The following is a 15,829-nucleotide window of genomic DNA, read 5'->3' as shown; positions in this document are numbered from 1 at the left end:
GAGAGCAGACAACATAGCAGCAGCTGGAGCACTTCAACAGGAGCAGAGAATAGACCTTGGCGACCACTGTTTTATTTACCCTGCTTTCTATACCCACAGGGTCACAGGACTACAACACTGATCAATGGTCTGTTAATCATGTAGGACTAGCACATATTCTACAAATTCTTTATCACGGCATAGGCACCTAGACTATGGCAGACACAGCCATGTGAGTGGGTCCATCCAGCTTTCTCAAGTTTTGTGGTCGTGCAATGATAAATGTGAAAAGGTTTTAAAACTGTAATCAACCCTGGTCCAGGCACAGTGCCCGAAACAGGACCACTGAAAAACTGGAGAGAGGTGGCAGCATGCTTGGGGAGGCTCTGGGGTATGGAGAAGTACCCAAAAGAGATTTTTAAAACTCATAAACCTAAGGGGACAACACGGCTCAGAAACAGCCCATTGAGGACTGAGCAGTAGCTGCAGAGTGCTATCTATCAGTTGGAAAGGAAAAATGGAAAACGAGGTTGGGAGGTAATGGAAGGTCTTGCTGCATGGCTGGCTGGTGAATGCATTGCAATGTTTTGCTGCATGTTCCAGTTGTTGAAAATAATTTTATGCTATGTTTTTAGAGTGAATGGAATAATATAATATAATATAATGATAGTAATAGTTTATTATACCCCACCCATCTGGGGAAGGGAGGCTGTGCCTTCAAAAATCAACTTTTGTACTTGCAAAGCAGGTGACTACAAATCAGGTGGGCTATCACAACAGTTGTTTTTGTCTGTTGAAATGATTTTAAAAAATACTTTAACAACTGCTATGACTAAAATGCCAGTCTGTAATTCCATATATCCAGTTCTCAACTATTTCATTTGGGGACAGGAAAAGAATATTATTGAAAAGCAAGCAATGAGGTTCACAGCATGCTGGGCAATCCAGTTTAGCATCAGTGTCTTTTTACAATCATTGCTGAGCTATGTACAGGAGGCATATCTAATACGACAGTCTTCAATGTGCTACTTCCACTTGCCTGTTAATAAAAGATCCATTTTCAAAAAGGTGGAAAATGCAGGTAGAAGAACTTAATTTACCTACTGCCACGCCAAAAATTTATCCAGTATCAAAGGCAGATCTAAGGAAGTATGACTGGTATGGCTGCCCTGGGCACAGAGCTTCTGGACCACTGCAGCAGGTGCAGCAACTCAACTATAAAGTCCATCAGAAGGCAAGAGGCAGGGGGTGCAGGATTTTGGACTCACACAGGGTGCCACTAAAATTTGAGATGCCCAGGTCCGCCTGCCTGACAGTTTCTGTAGTGCTTATCTTACTTTTGAACTAATCAAGGGGTGTTTGCAAGTGCCCTTTCATTCATCCTACAGATCATCCCTCCAATGGTTTGCACTCTGCAGCCCTCCCAGATGCCTGGGCTTCAATTAAACAATCTTTTTTTTAACAACATACACCCTGCTAAACACCTGAGTCTCACTGAAATCAATGTGTGTGTTTTAAGCATTCCCATTGAAATCAATGGGGTTTAAAGGTGACACACTTTTGCCAGAGTCTATATCCTCTCTGTGCTGGTGGCGGGGAGCAAGTGAGAGAAAATCGGAAGTTAATAAATCGCCCACTCCTAACCATATCTACCGAGAGGTAAGGTCAACTGTGATTTACTTTCTAGTAAATATGCTTAGGATGTCAGCCAAAGGCTTTATATTTCACCCTGTAGTTAAATAACCTTGGCTGTAGCCCATTGTCCTTCATATAGTTTAACAGATTTACCCCCTTTCTCCCCCCCCCAAATAAGTTGTATTCACAGTAAAAATAAATAACTTTTTAAAATCCTGAATCAACCTTCATTATCAGATAAAGTTCTGGACATCAACATAACTGGCAATTGGCTAGACTGGATATCTTTTGGAAAACAAGCTTTGAAATAGAACTGTCCCACTCCACTGTGTTGATAACACTTAGGCTAATGTTGCATTAATATAGAACTACTGAGATAGGGAAATAGTAGTGCGCGCCATAAACTTTAATTCATAACAGCTTTCTCGGGGTAGAATATTCTGTAAATGCTGCATTAAAAACAGCTTCATGTTCACAGAACAAAGCAAAGCAAAACAAGAAAACATCGTTTTAATAAGCCATAAACCGGCCACATTTGACCTGAGTTTTGATCAAAGTTCATTTCTGATGCCACCAAATGTGTGGGATCATTGTGATTGCAAAGAAACAATCCCTGAACAATCCTCTTGGCTTGGCTGATGTAGGCAAGAATAATGAAATCAACAGCCTTCTGGAGATATTCTGAAGGTTTGTCTAGGAGTCACAGAAACCAGCTGGAATGATTCTATATTTACTGCAGGGGTGTGGGAACCTGTGGCCCTCCAGATGTTATTAGACTCCCAACGTCCACCAGCCCCAGCCAGAATGGCCAATGGTCAGGGATTGTGGAAGCTGAAGTCCAGCAACCACTCAAGGACTAGAGATACTTCAGAGAGCACTTCAGCTTCTCATAGTATAAAAAGCAGGCATACTGGAAAGCACAGAGGCAATTTTCACAGGCTAAAACAGCAGCAGGTAACAAAATAAAACGAAACCAGTTTCTTGAAGTGCATTCAATGCATGCAGCAAAGTACCGTTTTTCATAAGGATCCACCCAAGATGCACTGGGCCCTTCCTTCGTCATTTGCAACAGCACGTAAAAATGCATGTTTATCTATTTATGTCACCAAGTGAACGTTTTCTCCCATTTTTGCCAGGAAGATGCTAAGGCCTTGCAGGAAGTCCTACTCCTACTTGGTTAAATTAACAAGAAATAAGGACAGTGAACTAAGACAAATAGGAAGGACGGAGGCTCAGCAGTTCTTGCGGTGGCAAGCTAACCTGATCCCAGAGATCCACATGCCTGCTTGGTGCTCACAGAGAAGATGGTACCTCTTTTTTTCTGCCAACATGCTGTGCCAGTGGGAGGTGTTGGACACTATCCTTCCTATTTCTAAATTTGGCCATGAATTTATTATTAAGACAGGCAAAATGACCTCAGATATTTAAACCATTCCTTTGGTGCAAGTACAACAACCCTGCGCCACCGTTCAAGAGTAGCAGCAATTCTGCCCTTGCGACCAAGTGGTGGGTTTCTCATTCAGCAATGTTTATTGACACAAGTCAACATTTGCTTCAGATCAAGCCACAGCCTTCTCCACTAAACCGCCGGCAAGTCCTTCTCACTGAAGCAGAGGAAGATCAGGACTCCTTCCCTCCAGAATTCAGAGTTTCCCGGCTGGACCAACCAATTCTTTGACGGCAAGTGGCTCTTCCTTCGCCTCGTACCCTTCTATAGTCCAGGGATCTTCCAGCCACTCATTTCTTGAATGGGGTCAGCTTGTTAAAAGTGTGCCAAAAAATAGAGGGCTTCCGTTTCGGTTCTGCCAGGGCAAAGACCTGCTGTTGTGGGATGCTAGTGGGCACGGTGATGTGACGCTGGTGGATAGGATGTAAACTCTGGTGAGGGGGCGGCATCGGGCACCCACTGTATCCGACACCTGTAGAAAGAAAGTATTGACACCAGGTGTGAGACTTTTGTGGGGACAAAGACTGGGTTGGTGTAAAGTTTGCACAAAGACGTTTGTTTCTGCACTCAAGCTACTGCAAATGTCCACAGTCATACACACAGTCATAAACACAGGTAGATAAATGGTACATGCAGAACGCCACAGTTACAGCCAGCAGCAGCATTGCCATTCCAGGCACAGAAAGCATGGGAACTGCTGTCACCTGAATCTATAATTGTCTGGTCCATGGGCTACCACCTTCCCCACCATGCCCAAGGACAGGCAGGACTCCTCATGAGAAGGAGAAAAGCTTCTTGTGTGAATTAGCCTTTGGTCGGGGTGGGGGTAGCGAAAGAGTCACCTTTCATCTTTCCGTGTCTTGACTTCCGTGCATTTTGCATGGCTTGTTTCTTTTGGTTTTCTGAGATCTCCATTCCTACAATGGAAAAACAAGCCATGTACATTTAAACACATCTCGGGTTTTTGACTGTAGGGAAAATAATTTCCGGTTAAAATGTCACACAGGAACGGCTCAGTTTAATGGTGCAATTCAAAGGAGAACCTCAGTATTACAGCACAGGCTCTGTATAAAGAAGATCCGAAGTTCAACCCCTGCCATCTCCAGGAGGGGCTGGAACAGATACCTGCCTGAAAACTGGGTGAGCCACTGGCAGTCAGCTGAGAGCCAACCTTTCTGACCTTTGGATCCCAAGATGTTGTTAAACTACAATTCCCATTGTCCGCTGGCCATGCTGACTGAGGACAATGGGAGTTGTAATCTACCGATTATCTATGTGGCACCAGTTTGGATGTAGAATCGTAGAAGGTGGCTTTAGAGGAATTTTAGAGCCTGAGACAATACTGAGGTAGCCAGACCAATTGTCTGAGTAAGTAAAAGGTCTCTTCCATTCTTCATATGCAGAAGATCTCAGGTTCAATTCCCATCACCAATTTTTAATAAGAGATATGGCAGGATATGGCTGGAAATCACAGTCCGGTTATCTTAGTGTCTGTCCTGGGAAAACTGGTGGGAAATATTGTTGAAATAAAATAACCAAGCATATAGAAGGACAAGCCTTGTTGAAGCAGAACCAGCATGGCTTCTGCAAGGGGAAGTCCTTGTTAGGAGATTCATTCCCCATCTGCACTCATACGGTTATTGTGTATCATATGACTGTATGTGTTTTCATTCCCACAGAGTGGAAGTGACGTAGACAGGATGTTTGTCTTACTGTCCTGTTCCTACGTGGGACTGTTGTTCCTTTGTTCTTTCTCTTTACTGGCTGTGATGCCAGAGAGAGGGAGCCATGATGTAGAGCTCCCAGTTTGTTTATATGTAAATAAAGCAGTTAAGCCTTATTTACTGACTTGTGTGTTGTTCATTACGTTTGTGAGAGCAATCGCATATTTGGCCTGTGGGACCAGTCTGACAACTGGCCCCCGGGACGGCCAAATTACTGACAGTCCTTTCTTATTAGCTATTAAGAGGGTTTTTTTAAAAGAGTGTTAAAAAGCATAAGATAAAGGTGATCCAGCTGATATATTGCATTGGACTTTCAAAAAGCTTTGGACAAAGTGAGTTCCCCGAGACTGCAGTCAGCTTTGTAAGCTGCAGGTTGGATGTGGAGCTTAACCGGAAAACTGAAAATGTACCTTGTAAAAGTATCTCAATGTAAAATAAGACTACTGATATAATAATTCCGTTATACAAATTTATCGTTCAACCACATTCGGAATATTGCAGAGCTGGAAAAGGTGGTGGTAGTGGGTTTTTTCGGGGGGTGGGGGTGGAGGTGGAGGGAGAGCAAGTAGTATTTAGAGTCCAAACTTTTAGTTGGGAATGAGGTTTTAATAATAATAATAATAATAATAATAATAATAATAATAATAATAATAATAATAATTTATTATTTATACCCCGCCCATCTGGCTGGGTTTCCCTAGCCACTCTGGGCGGCTTCCAACAGAAAAATGAAATAAAATAATCTATTAAACATTAAAAGCCTCCATCTTTTATTTAGCCTCCCTACTGCATTGTGACGTATCCAAACCCCACGAATGAGAGACAGGTTAAAAGCTGTGTCATGTGCTCAAAAATCCTATACAAGGTGTGGAATTGTGAATGGCAGCTGCATGCAGAGAATGTTGTAGAAGCAGCCATAACTGTAGGGGGAGGTGCTATTTTTCAGCACACCATCCATCAGTGTGGCTGAAAATGCAAATGACTGTTGGAAAGCAACACCTATTTGCTAATTCATGTGCTGCTTTGTGTTTTTTGTCTACAACAGGCATCCCCAAACTGTGGCCCTCCAGATGTTTTGGCCTACAACTCCCATGATTCCTAGCTAACAGGACCAGTGGTCAGGGATGATGGGAATTGAAGTCCAAAACATCTGGAGGGCCGAAGTTTGGGGATGCCTGGTCTACAACTTCAGAGTTTGTTAAATGGCACTGCTAGTTTGTTAGCTTGTTGAGATAACCCACCAGAACTCAAAAGCTTCTATTTTGCAGAAAATTCCATTTGGGAGGGTGGCAGTTGGTTTTGTGGGACCCACCTCTTTTGCTGAATTTACACTGTTCTGTTTAGAACCATGTTATTCATTCTTGTAACAGTTTTAATGTTGTAACTCATAATGGGACCTTATGCTGAAGGGAGAGTAAGAAATCTTGTACATCAATCAATCCATCCCTACCCACCCCTCACTCCCCCAAGCCAGCTTCCCACTGCTCAGTTCCAATAGCAATTGTTAATCAATAAACTTGCTTATACAGCTAAACCAGGGTTTCCCAAATTTGGGTCTCCAGCTGTTTTTGGACTACAATTCCAATCATCCCTGACCACTGGTCCTGCTAGCTGGGTATGGAGTTGTAGTCCAAAACCAGCTGGAGACCCAAGTTTGGGACACCCTGAGCCAAACCTTCAGTCTGGCATGGTAAACAGGCAATCCAGCTTTAAAATCCTAATCCCAGTCTGCATCTGCCTTTGCTTTTAATTATTTTAATAGTTGAAGGTTTTACTGTGAAATTGTTTCAAAATATTTTATATGGGAAGTGATTTATAACTACAATCAAATAAATGAAAGCCAGGGGACCCACAACACACAAAAATAAGAGAAGTCAACAGAAGACAATACTTGCCCATTTCTTTGTCTTCTTGCACTCGCCTCCTCTCATTTGCAAAGGCCTCCAGCCACCTCTTCTTGTCCCCCGGCTTTTTCCCACAAAATAGATGGACTTCTTCTGTGGCACTATTTACAATTTTGAAAGCATTTTTGACATTGATATTGAAGTCCTTTTCTCTGCCGTCCTCAATGTCCAGCACTTCAAACTCATCCATGTCCACCCGGCCCTTGTAGTACAGCATGTCCCTTCTCAAGAGATCTTTCTTACAGAACACAAGCTGGTGGTCAAAGAGAAAGAAAGTCCTTTGCTGGCTCTTGCCTTGCTTGGAGATTTTGGTCAGCTCTCCTGAGTGGATTAGTTCTGAGCTTCTGCCTAAAATGTCTTGCCCCTGAAAACGTTTGCAGCAAAAAAGAGGAAAAAAAGAAAAAAAGAGAGCAGGCCCAAGATTATTTACTTGCATGACTATCATTAGCTTAGTCAGCAGTATAAACTTTATTTTATTTGCAGGTTTACAAACCATTTCAAAACCAAAAGCTACCAAAGCAGTGTACAACAAAATAAAATGCAAAAAGTTACAAACGCAATAAACTAAAAGCAACAAAACAATTGCTACAATTGTATAATTAATATTCCATAACATGACTGGGTCACTTCAGGGAAAGCCTTCTTAAAAATGTCCTCAAAAGCCACCTAAATATCAAGAGGCTTACACGATTGTCTAATTTCAGTTGGTAACTAATTGGAGCTTCAACACTAAAAGCCCAGTTTCTAAAGCATATTGCTGGGGTTGTGGTATTTTTCAGCAGGATCACAGTTGCTGGACAGAGATATATTGGCATTTTTTGCATATGGATATCTCAGGACTCTTTGGTCACAACAGAATTAAGCATGCCTATGTTCCCTGACAACTAGGTTTGAGAAAACTCAGATCCAGGTTGGGCGGGGCTGTCTTACTCATGTCTTCTCAGTTTCGTGCATAGGATTTAATGACTACAAAATAATTGACACCTAACATTATGGAGCAATGTATTTTCAGTAGTTGCCCCATTGATGTAGAATTGCCCTCTCCCTAGAGACTAGTTCGGCCCCATCAAATGTCCCCTTTTGAAGAAATGGTATAGAAAAACTTTTCTATACCATTGGGCAGTTTTGATTGTGACATTTCTGTTCACTGAGATGCTGCTTTGAGAATCCATAAACTGTTGTTTTTTGTGATTCGTTTTAGTGTGTTGATTGACCAATTGGGTTTATACGTTATACTTTTTGTTCCTATTAGTTCTGTTTTGTGCTGTAAACCACTTTTTGACCAATTGTTAAAGAGACAAGCATAAAAAACCCCAACATTATCTGGAGGATCACAGGTTAGCCACCCCTGCCTGTCTTAAGTCCCATTGATTATAATGGATGTATTCTAATCCCAAGACTGGATCTAACCGTCTGTGACTTTTGAGATGAAAACCTCCTGGAAGTGCACCCTTACCTCCCAGTTGACAATGGACACTTGCCAGCGGGCCATCTTGTCTATGCTTTCCAGCCTTCGCTTGCGCTCATTGATCAGGCAGGCTACGTTCTTCATGGCTTCATATGCTGCCTTTATATCATTATAGTCACTGCAAAATGAAGGCAGGCATGGGTCAGTCTTTTCATCCTCTTCGAACTCGGCTTGTGAGAGCCATGCAGCTAGACACCAGCGGAAATGAGAGCGCCAGGCCACAAGGGTTTGGGTACAATTCAGAAAAGCAGTGCTCGTGTCATGATACAGTGAACATTAAGGTGCATGGAATTCAAACCCAGTATAAATAGCATCATTTACTTCTGACTTTTCCCAACCACAGTACAGGCTTATGCTGGCATGGTCCTTAAGCATAGTTATACTAACCAAAGTTTGCTGATAAACCAGGATTTCAAATGCCATGTGTGCCCTAGCTCTATTTCTCTAAGCCTTAAGAGGATAAAAACATCTGTTAACCTTTGGGCTTGAGCATACCCCTCGTCTGAGTTAATAATGCAATCATTACCCTAGGTTTAAGCTTTGTATGATATAAAGGTTGAGGCCATAAGAAACTGTCTGACAACATTTCTATTAAATGAAAGTTTTAACACAGAGAGAGAGGGGGGGAGGGAGGGAGAGAAGCCTGTGGGGAATGATAGGGGGTGACGAGCAGGAGGGGGGTATACTTTGCATTAACAACTAGGGTTAGTAGGAACTGTAGCATTGGGAGAGCACCAGGCTGGTGAAAGCCTCTCTCTCTCTCTCTCTCTCTCTCTCTCTCTCTCTCTCTCTCTCTCTCTCTCTCTATATATATATATATATATTTATTTATAGAGAGAGAGGAGAGAGAGAGAATGCAAATGAACCACTCCATTGGGGGGGGGGAGTGCCCTGGCCTATTTTCTTCATGATGCTAGGATCAACCTTTTCGTGGAGATTTCTAAGACATTAATGAATAAATACTGGAGAAGGAGAAGAAGGAGAAAGTTGAGGACGGAAGCAGACAACAAAGGAGCTCCCACCCCCACCAGAGTCCTGTTCAGCTGAATCAGGAGCAGGCTGGGAGGAAAAATAGAGCTAATGAAAGGGATTACTTTACTGAAAGAGAGTGTGGCATCAGCAGTGTGACTTCCTGGACTGATTGCACATAAACCAAAACTTTATGGGATCACATGCTTGATTGCCTCAGTGTCCAGACCCCTCCACGTTAATTTTAGGTTTCAGAGCAGGTTTTTGCTGACCGTCTCCCCTTGCTGGCCACCACACATCAACATCAATTGAAGGCAAATGTGATACGCAGTCTTACAGCTGAGGCAGTGCAGTACTCTTACTGGACTTTTATCATATCTGCATGCACAGAGGGTATCATTAGTTTGAAAGTGCTAAAAGCAGTTCTAGCTGTCATGTTAAGTTTCCATATGCAGACAGACAGAGATGCGGAATTTCTCAAGCACACAATCAGCCTCCTGGGTTCCTGGGAGAGGACTGTACCACCTCAGCAAATGTCGTCCTGCACTTACGTTTCAGTTCCACCCACACCCACGCAGTGCACAGATGGGAAAACCACAACATGACCATTGCAATCATTGTCTGTAAGCCCAGACAACAGACTACAGACAATGCACAGTTTGCATTTTCCCCTCATTTGTTTCAGAAAGCTAATATGTGCCCAGTCAGATTATTTGGACATCCAGCGCAGTGTTGTCTACTCTGATTGGCAGCCCCACTGAGCTACTGTCACCCCATATATGTAGTGCCTGACCTTTTAAACTCACAAGGATTCAGCTGTCCTCATATTATCCAGGCTCACAGAAGCACTTTTATTGTGAAAATGTTAAACTAAAAGCACACAAAAATCCTGCCCAAGACAGTGACGAATAAACCCTACCCTAAAGGAAATGCATGCAGATACTGGCCATAAATACGTAACTGAAGGCCATAATTAACTACATGAGTGTTTGTCTACTACTTTTAATCTTATGTCCTTGCACTACTGTAAAATCATGTTCCTCTTTATTTGACTACTTATATATTCTTCTACATTAAGAATAGGGGAACTTGTACTAGACATACAGGGCAAAAAACATATCGCAACCAATAAGGTTATGAGTCATAAACTACTTAAAACAGAAAAGTTGCACTTAAAAATAGCCAAATCCATTGACTTCTTGTGGGCCAAGAAAAACTGAAGTGATTTGTGGTTGAAGGATGCTGTGTCAGGGAATCATGTTGAATAAAGTAGACATTGCCAGGTAATATGCAGAAGCTACTCATCAACATAATTTAACCACTTCTGTCCACTCGTCAGGTGCAGAAGCAGTATTGGCCTCCTTCCAATGTCACTGATAGCTCATATTTGAAAAGGATATACAAATCTGAGCTAGCGTTTGTGGAAACAGAGTAACAGAACTGGAAGGAACCTCAAAATTCATCTATTTAGTCCAAGGAAATACAACTATTACATTACTAAAGGTAGCAATAAAGGTAGCTTTAAAAACATCTAATTAAGGAGAGTCTACCACCTAGCAAGGCGGTCTGTTCTTCCCTTGGAACAGCTTGTGTTGGCAGAACTAGTTCTTCCATAGTTTAGCCTAAAGCAGGGACCACCAATGTGGTAGACCTTCCAGATGTTGTAGACTACAACTTTCATCATCCTTGACTACTGGATATGCTGCCTGGGGCTGATGGAAGTTGTAGTCCACAACATCTAGAGGACACCTCATTTGCTATCCCTGATCTAAATCCTTCTTGTAATTTCAGCCCATTGGTTTTGGTCCTCCTCTCTGGAGCAAAAACAACCACCTCAAAATTAGTTCACCATCTATGTGAAAGCCTTTCAATAATCTCTTTTCTAGGCTAAGGAGAATGAGCTAAGCAGAATGAGAGGGCGGTAGTTGCTGTAAGTTAGTTTGGAAGTGAGTTTGGGGAGGTCCCCTTGGCAAAAACATAAGGTTCGCATTACCTATGTTCCTGAGTGGTGTACTTGAGTAATTCTGCAAGCTGCAGGGGATATTTACAGATTTTCTGAACAGGCGTGAGAAGGAAACCATCAATGGCGATGTCAATCATTTGCTGAAGCAGGCGACAAGCCTCAAAGAAGTGGCGGTACTTGCCCTGCTTCATCAGGTTAGACATCTCAATGCAGGCACTGGGATGATTGTTGCAGTACTCAGAGTAGATAGCAAAACCTTCTTGCTAAAATGGGGTGGGGCGGGGAGGGAGAGAATAAAAGCAAAACTGTGGTTAAAATATCAAGGAAGGGACTGGCACACCCACTCCTGTAGCCATCCCCTTTTCCAATTGCTCCCTTCGACATGCCTTGAAACTGCTCAGAGTTGCTTGCATTAAGTGCTGAATTTAAATAGCTGCAAATACAAACCTTATTGCCAAGAAACAATCGAGAGCCCTTGTCTTAGGAGGGCACTCCCAGTTGTTCCTTTGCAACATAATTTACATTAAGTGCAATTCAAATCCAGCACCAAAAGCAAGCCCAGATACAACTGATGTCACATGACAGCAGGTGATTGACAGGCGAGTGGACTCTGTCACCTGTTGAGAGTGGCCTGCAGAAGGGTAGCCACTTTATGATCCAGCTTGCCAGACAAAAGTGGTTCCACACGCCTGACCTAAACCATCACAAAGATTTCTCAGTGAATGTAGGAACAAGACGGGGCCCATTCTCCTGGTCTTTAGGGCAGATTCAGTTGCAGATTTCTCAGATTTCCGCAGCAACAGTGTCTCCCAAATATGCCACAGAGTGCACCTGTATACCACTGATTCACATTACACATTTCCCAATGCCATCAGGCACCTGGGGTGGTTCATATGAGGATGTGGGAGTGGGGTAGAATAATAAAAAAAAATGGCCAGACCACAAAAAGAGCTGAGAATTTAACTTTGAGGTGATAGGAGGCTGAAAGCCTCATCCATTTGGTGTTCTCATCCATTTGCCAATCACAGCCCCTTCCTCTGTAAAGATCTTACATGGGAACAGAAAACTAACTTTGAGACTTCTCCTAGCTGCTCCAGAAAGAACTATCATGTGTGATGTTGACATCTGTGACAGTATATCGATATGTGAAGGAATCAACAGTGCCTGTTTGGATGGCGGTATTGTAAAACTGAGGGTCTGCCTTACGGTAGAGGCAGGGAATCTCTCTCTCTGCTATGAAGGGCAACTGTGAATGGAAGGTGATGCAGCTGATGGAGGGTTGATACAGGGGTCAGTGGTGGGCATAACCAAAGCATAAAGGGGATGGAGTTTGCAGCACTGCAGGTTTGTAGAATATGTTCTCTCACTCTCTTATGCTACCCTATCTCTCCAAAAAACCCACCCCACCCCACCCACCCCATATCTGTGTGTATAATTGGGCTAAGGGTGCATGCAATCTATGGGCCTTAAAAGGATTATACTAGCATTTAATTCTGCAGTGTTATCACACTGTTAGCTGCCCTGGCTCACATGACTGCATTTCTGGCATAACATTCACTAGCTAATCAACTTAATACATTAGAATTACCCAACTTACATGCTGAAGAAAGCAGGATCCTATTTCACTCAAATGGGGCTCTTCTTTGTTGTATTGCTTCTCTAGATCCTTCAAGAACTTTCTTTGGAATTTGTAAATGTCTTCAATATTTCCAAATATGGTGCTCAGCTGGGCCCCAGTGAACATTCCTGTATGTTTCCGACATTGCCGAATGTACCCCTGTAAATGACAGAGCAGGACTCTTTGGTTTGTCAAAGATGAAGAGATTGAAAATAAAATGTTGCATCGAATAATCAAGCTCGGTAGTCAACAAAGGAAAGTTTCATCTTAAGACTTCCTTGTCTCTCCCTTTCAATCCTTATTCATGAGGAGCAATAACCATACAAGTTTTCCAAAACCCAAGTTGCATGGTCCGAATTCCAGCACATAGTAGAACCAATCTGACAGTAAGACCAGAGCACCCGCTCACAGAGAAATCCTATATATAAGCCATAATTTTGCCATTCAGACAAAGCAAATAACAAGTGCCCCAAGAAAGCAGCTAAACAGCAAACAACACCCAGCTGCCAGGGAGCTGCACAAAATTTCCCAGGCCAAGAAAATGAAGTACTGCAGCAACCCAAGAAATGCAGCATATGCCCACCTTGAGTTTTCTGAAGACAAAGTTTGGCACCATGCCCCAAAGGTAGAGTGTCTGCTTTGCAGAAAGGGTTAGGAAAGTTCCCTGCCTGAATCCCTGGACATCCACTGCTAGTCAGAACAGACAATACTGAGCTAGATTGACCAGGAGCCTAGCCCAGTATAAGGTAGCAAACTATGGTGCCTGATAAACACAGGTGTTCCCCCCCCCCAAAGGAACTCCTCTCCAGCATTTTGCAGCTTACATCACAGATGTCCTTGAGATGTTTGATATAGATCCGCTCCGTGTTCATTATTTCCTGAATCACATTTGTTCTCATCTGATCCTTGTTTTCAGCAATTTTTTGGCGGTGCTTCACAGGGTCTGCATTTGGTTCTTCGTCTTGGAGGCTGCCACCGTTTTCTGCAAGTTCTTCCTGGTTGACCCGCAGCTGGAATTGTAAGAGAGGAGAAAGCAACTGAGTTGAGGAAGCACAGCTTAGTTGAAGAGCAATCCAGAAGGTTGTGGGACCTCCAGAACAGATGCTGTGGATGGGGGTGGGCACCCAGCCCTCCTGGCACAACCCTGGAGATAACCCTTTGTGCCTATGTTACATCGTATGGTTCAAAGTTCCATACAGTTGGAGAGGGGCCACAGTTCAGTGGCAGAGTCCATGCTGTGCATGAAGAAGGTCATAGAATCATAGAATCATAGAGTTGGAAGAGACCACAAGGGCCATCCAGTCCAACCCCCTGCCGAGCAGGAAACACCATCAAAGCATTCTTGACATATGCCTGTCAAGCCTCTGCTTAAAGACCTCCAAAGAAGGAGACTCCACCACACTCCTTGGTAGCAAATTCCACTGCCGAACAGCTCTTACTGTCAGGAAGTTCTTCCTAATGTTTAGGCAAGCTCCCTGGCATTCTGCTTTTAAAAAGACAGCAGGTGATAGAAATATTCCTGATATTCTGCAGACCAACCACTGCCTCTCAGGTGAGACAATATCAGGCTAGATGGGCAAATAATCTGATCTGGCACAAGGCAGCCACCTATATATTCTGCAGAAAAGCCCCACTGAAATTAACTGGGATTTCTCAGCGTTCAGCTTGCCCATAATATGTAGTCAAGTGAGTCCAAAGAACCAACTTAGAAGATAGTCTTATGCAACACAGATTAACTTGGCGAGTTACCATTTACAAGCCTGGCTCTGCTCAGCTTGGTGTAGTTATTATTACAGTGAACAGGGTCCCCTGAGAAGAATTTCATCATTTAAACCAGTGGAGGAAATGAGGCCCTCCAGATGTTCCAGGACTATAATTCCCGTCAGTTCCTGATCCTTGGCCATGCTGGCTGGGGATGACGGGAGTTGGAATCCTACCACATCTGGAGGGCCACATGTTTCCCCTCCCTGGTGTAAGCTCCAGGCAAGGAAGTCCTTTATTTTATGTGCAGCACACACCTCTTATAGCAAATGCATCGGATTGGACTTTCTCCAGTGTAATAGGAGGGAAAATAGGTAGAGGTTTTTAATCACAGCCATCTAAAAACGAGCATTAAGAGGTTGCGTGGGAATGGGCAATATCAAACAAATTAATATCAACCTATCATTTATAGAGAACCCTTTCAACCTTTATACCAACTCTGCTGGTCTTTGCAATAGGCTTTTTAAAGTGATAAATTATTTATGCCTTAAGTTAAAAAAGAAATAGCCCCAAGAATAGGAAGTGTGGAATGCTGAGTGGCTGCGTATTGAGCTGGCACAGAAGAAACTGTGCTGCCCGTTTCAAAAGATTACTGTGGGGGAAGACAGACGTTTGTTTCGGCCTTTGTCTGATTGAAATCATGGTTAACTCTTACTGCGGTTGTTGTAAGAAGAGAGCAATGCACTCAGGGGTCCTCAGGACTGCAGTGTGTGCAAACGTGTAACACTTTGTGGATTTGAACCACGTAGTTATCAATACAGAGAGACTGGCATGTGTTTCTCACACTGGCAAAAACTGGGCAATTCAGTAAAGGTTTTTTTTTTTTTTACAGGCCACATGGACGAAGGGCGATACCAGTCTGAAAACACTGACTCATGGCCCTTTCTTCTTCTTTTACCCATTTATATCATTACAGAAACAGAAGTACAATGCAGGCTCACACATCTCGGTACCAGACATGAAGGCGGATCCCATGCTGCCTTCTGGGGATTTGGAGCATGGTGTCATCAATATGTGGATAACACTCAGCTCCCTCTCTCGCTCCAGTTCATCTGAATCAGGAGAGGCAGTTCAGGTGCTGAACCAGGGTCTGGAGGCAGCAATGGGCAGGATGAAGGCCAATGAAATCCTGACAAGACAGAGGTCCAGTGGGTCAATGGTGCTTAGAATCAGGAACTGGGACGTTGGGCCTGTTCTAGACAGGGTAACACTCCCCCTGAGAGAGCAAGTACATAGCTTAGGGGTAATCCTTAATTCTATGCTGTTTCTAGAGGCTCAGGTGGCCTTATTTTTAATTGAAACTTAATATGTATGTTGCATTTCATTGTAGCAAAGAACACGTGACCTGAAAAGTGGAATAT

At 43.2% G+C, this 15,829-nt stretch overlaps 1 protein-coding gene across 5 annotated transcripts in view; it reads right to left on the bottom strand.

Annotated features, from left to right (window-relative positions):
• Nucleotides 1-2,110: 2,110 nt before the first annotated feature.
• The window catches only part of SPATA13 (spermatogenesis associated 13), a 77,407-nt gene continuing 63,688 nt past the window's right edge, over nucleotides 2,111-15,829 (bottom strand). For all 5 annotated transcript variants that reach the window (XM_035114281.2, XM_035114273.2, XM_035114278.2 and 2 more), the window contains 7 exons: nucleotides 13,532-13,717; nucleotides 12,687-12,866; nucleotides 11,120-11,352; nucleotides 8,146-8,275; nucleotides 6,681-7,053; nucleotides 3,904-3,978; nucleotides 2,111-3,533 (listed from right to left, as the gene is read on the bottom strand). In XM_035114281.2, coding sequence (XP_034970172.2) covers nucleotides 3,352-3,533; nucleotides 3,904-3,978; nucleotides 6,681-7,053; nucleotides 8,146-8,275; nucleotides 11,120-11,352; nucleotides 12,687-12,866; nucleotides 13,532-13,717 — 1,359 coding nt within the window. In that variant the 3' untranslated portion in view covers nucleotides 2,111-3,351. The remainder of the gene's footprint in view (nucleotides 3,534-3,903; nucleotides 3,979-6,680; nucleotides 7,054-8,145; nucleotides 8,276-11,119; nucleotides 11,353-12,686; nucleotides 12,867-13,531; nucleotides 13,718-15,829) is intronic.

The sequence above is a fragment of the Zootoca vivipara genome, chromosome 4, assembly GCF_963506605.1.
Source record: "Zootoca vivipara chromosome 4, rZooViv1.1, whole genome shotgun sequence".
In the NCBI taxonomy this organism is placed as follows: domain Eukaryota; kingdom Metazoa; phylum Chordata; class Lepidosauria; order Squamata; family Lacertidae; genus Zootoca; species Zootoca vivipara.
The sequence above is the reverse complement of the archived record's forward strand: the minus strand, read 5'-3'. Positions and strand labels throughout refer to the sequence as shown.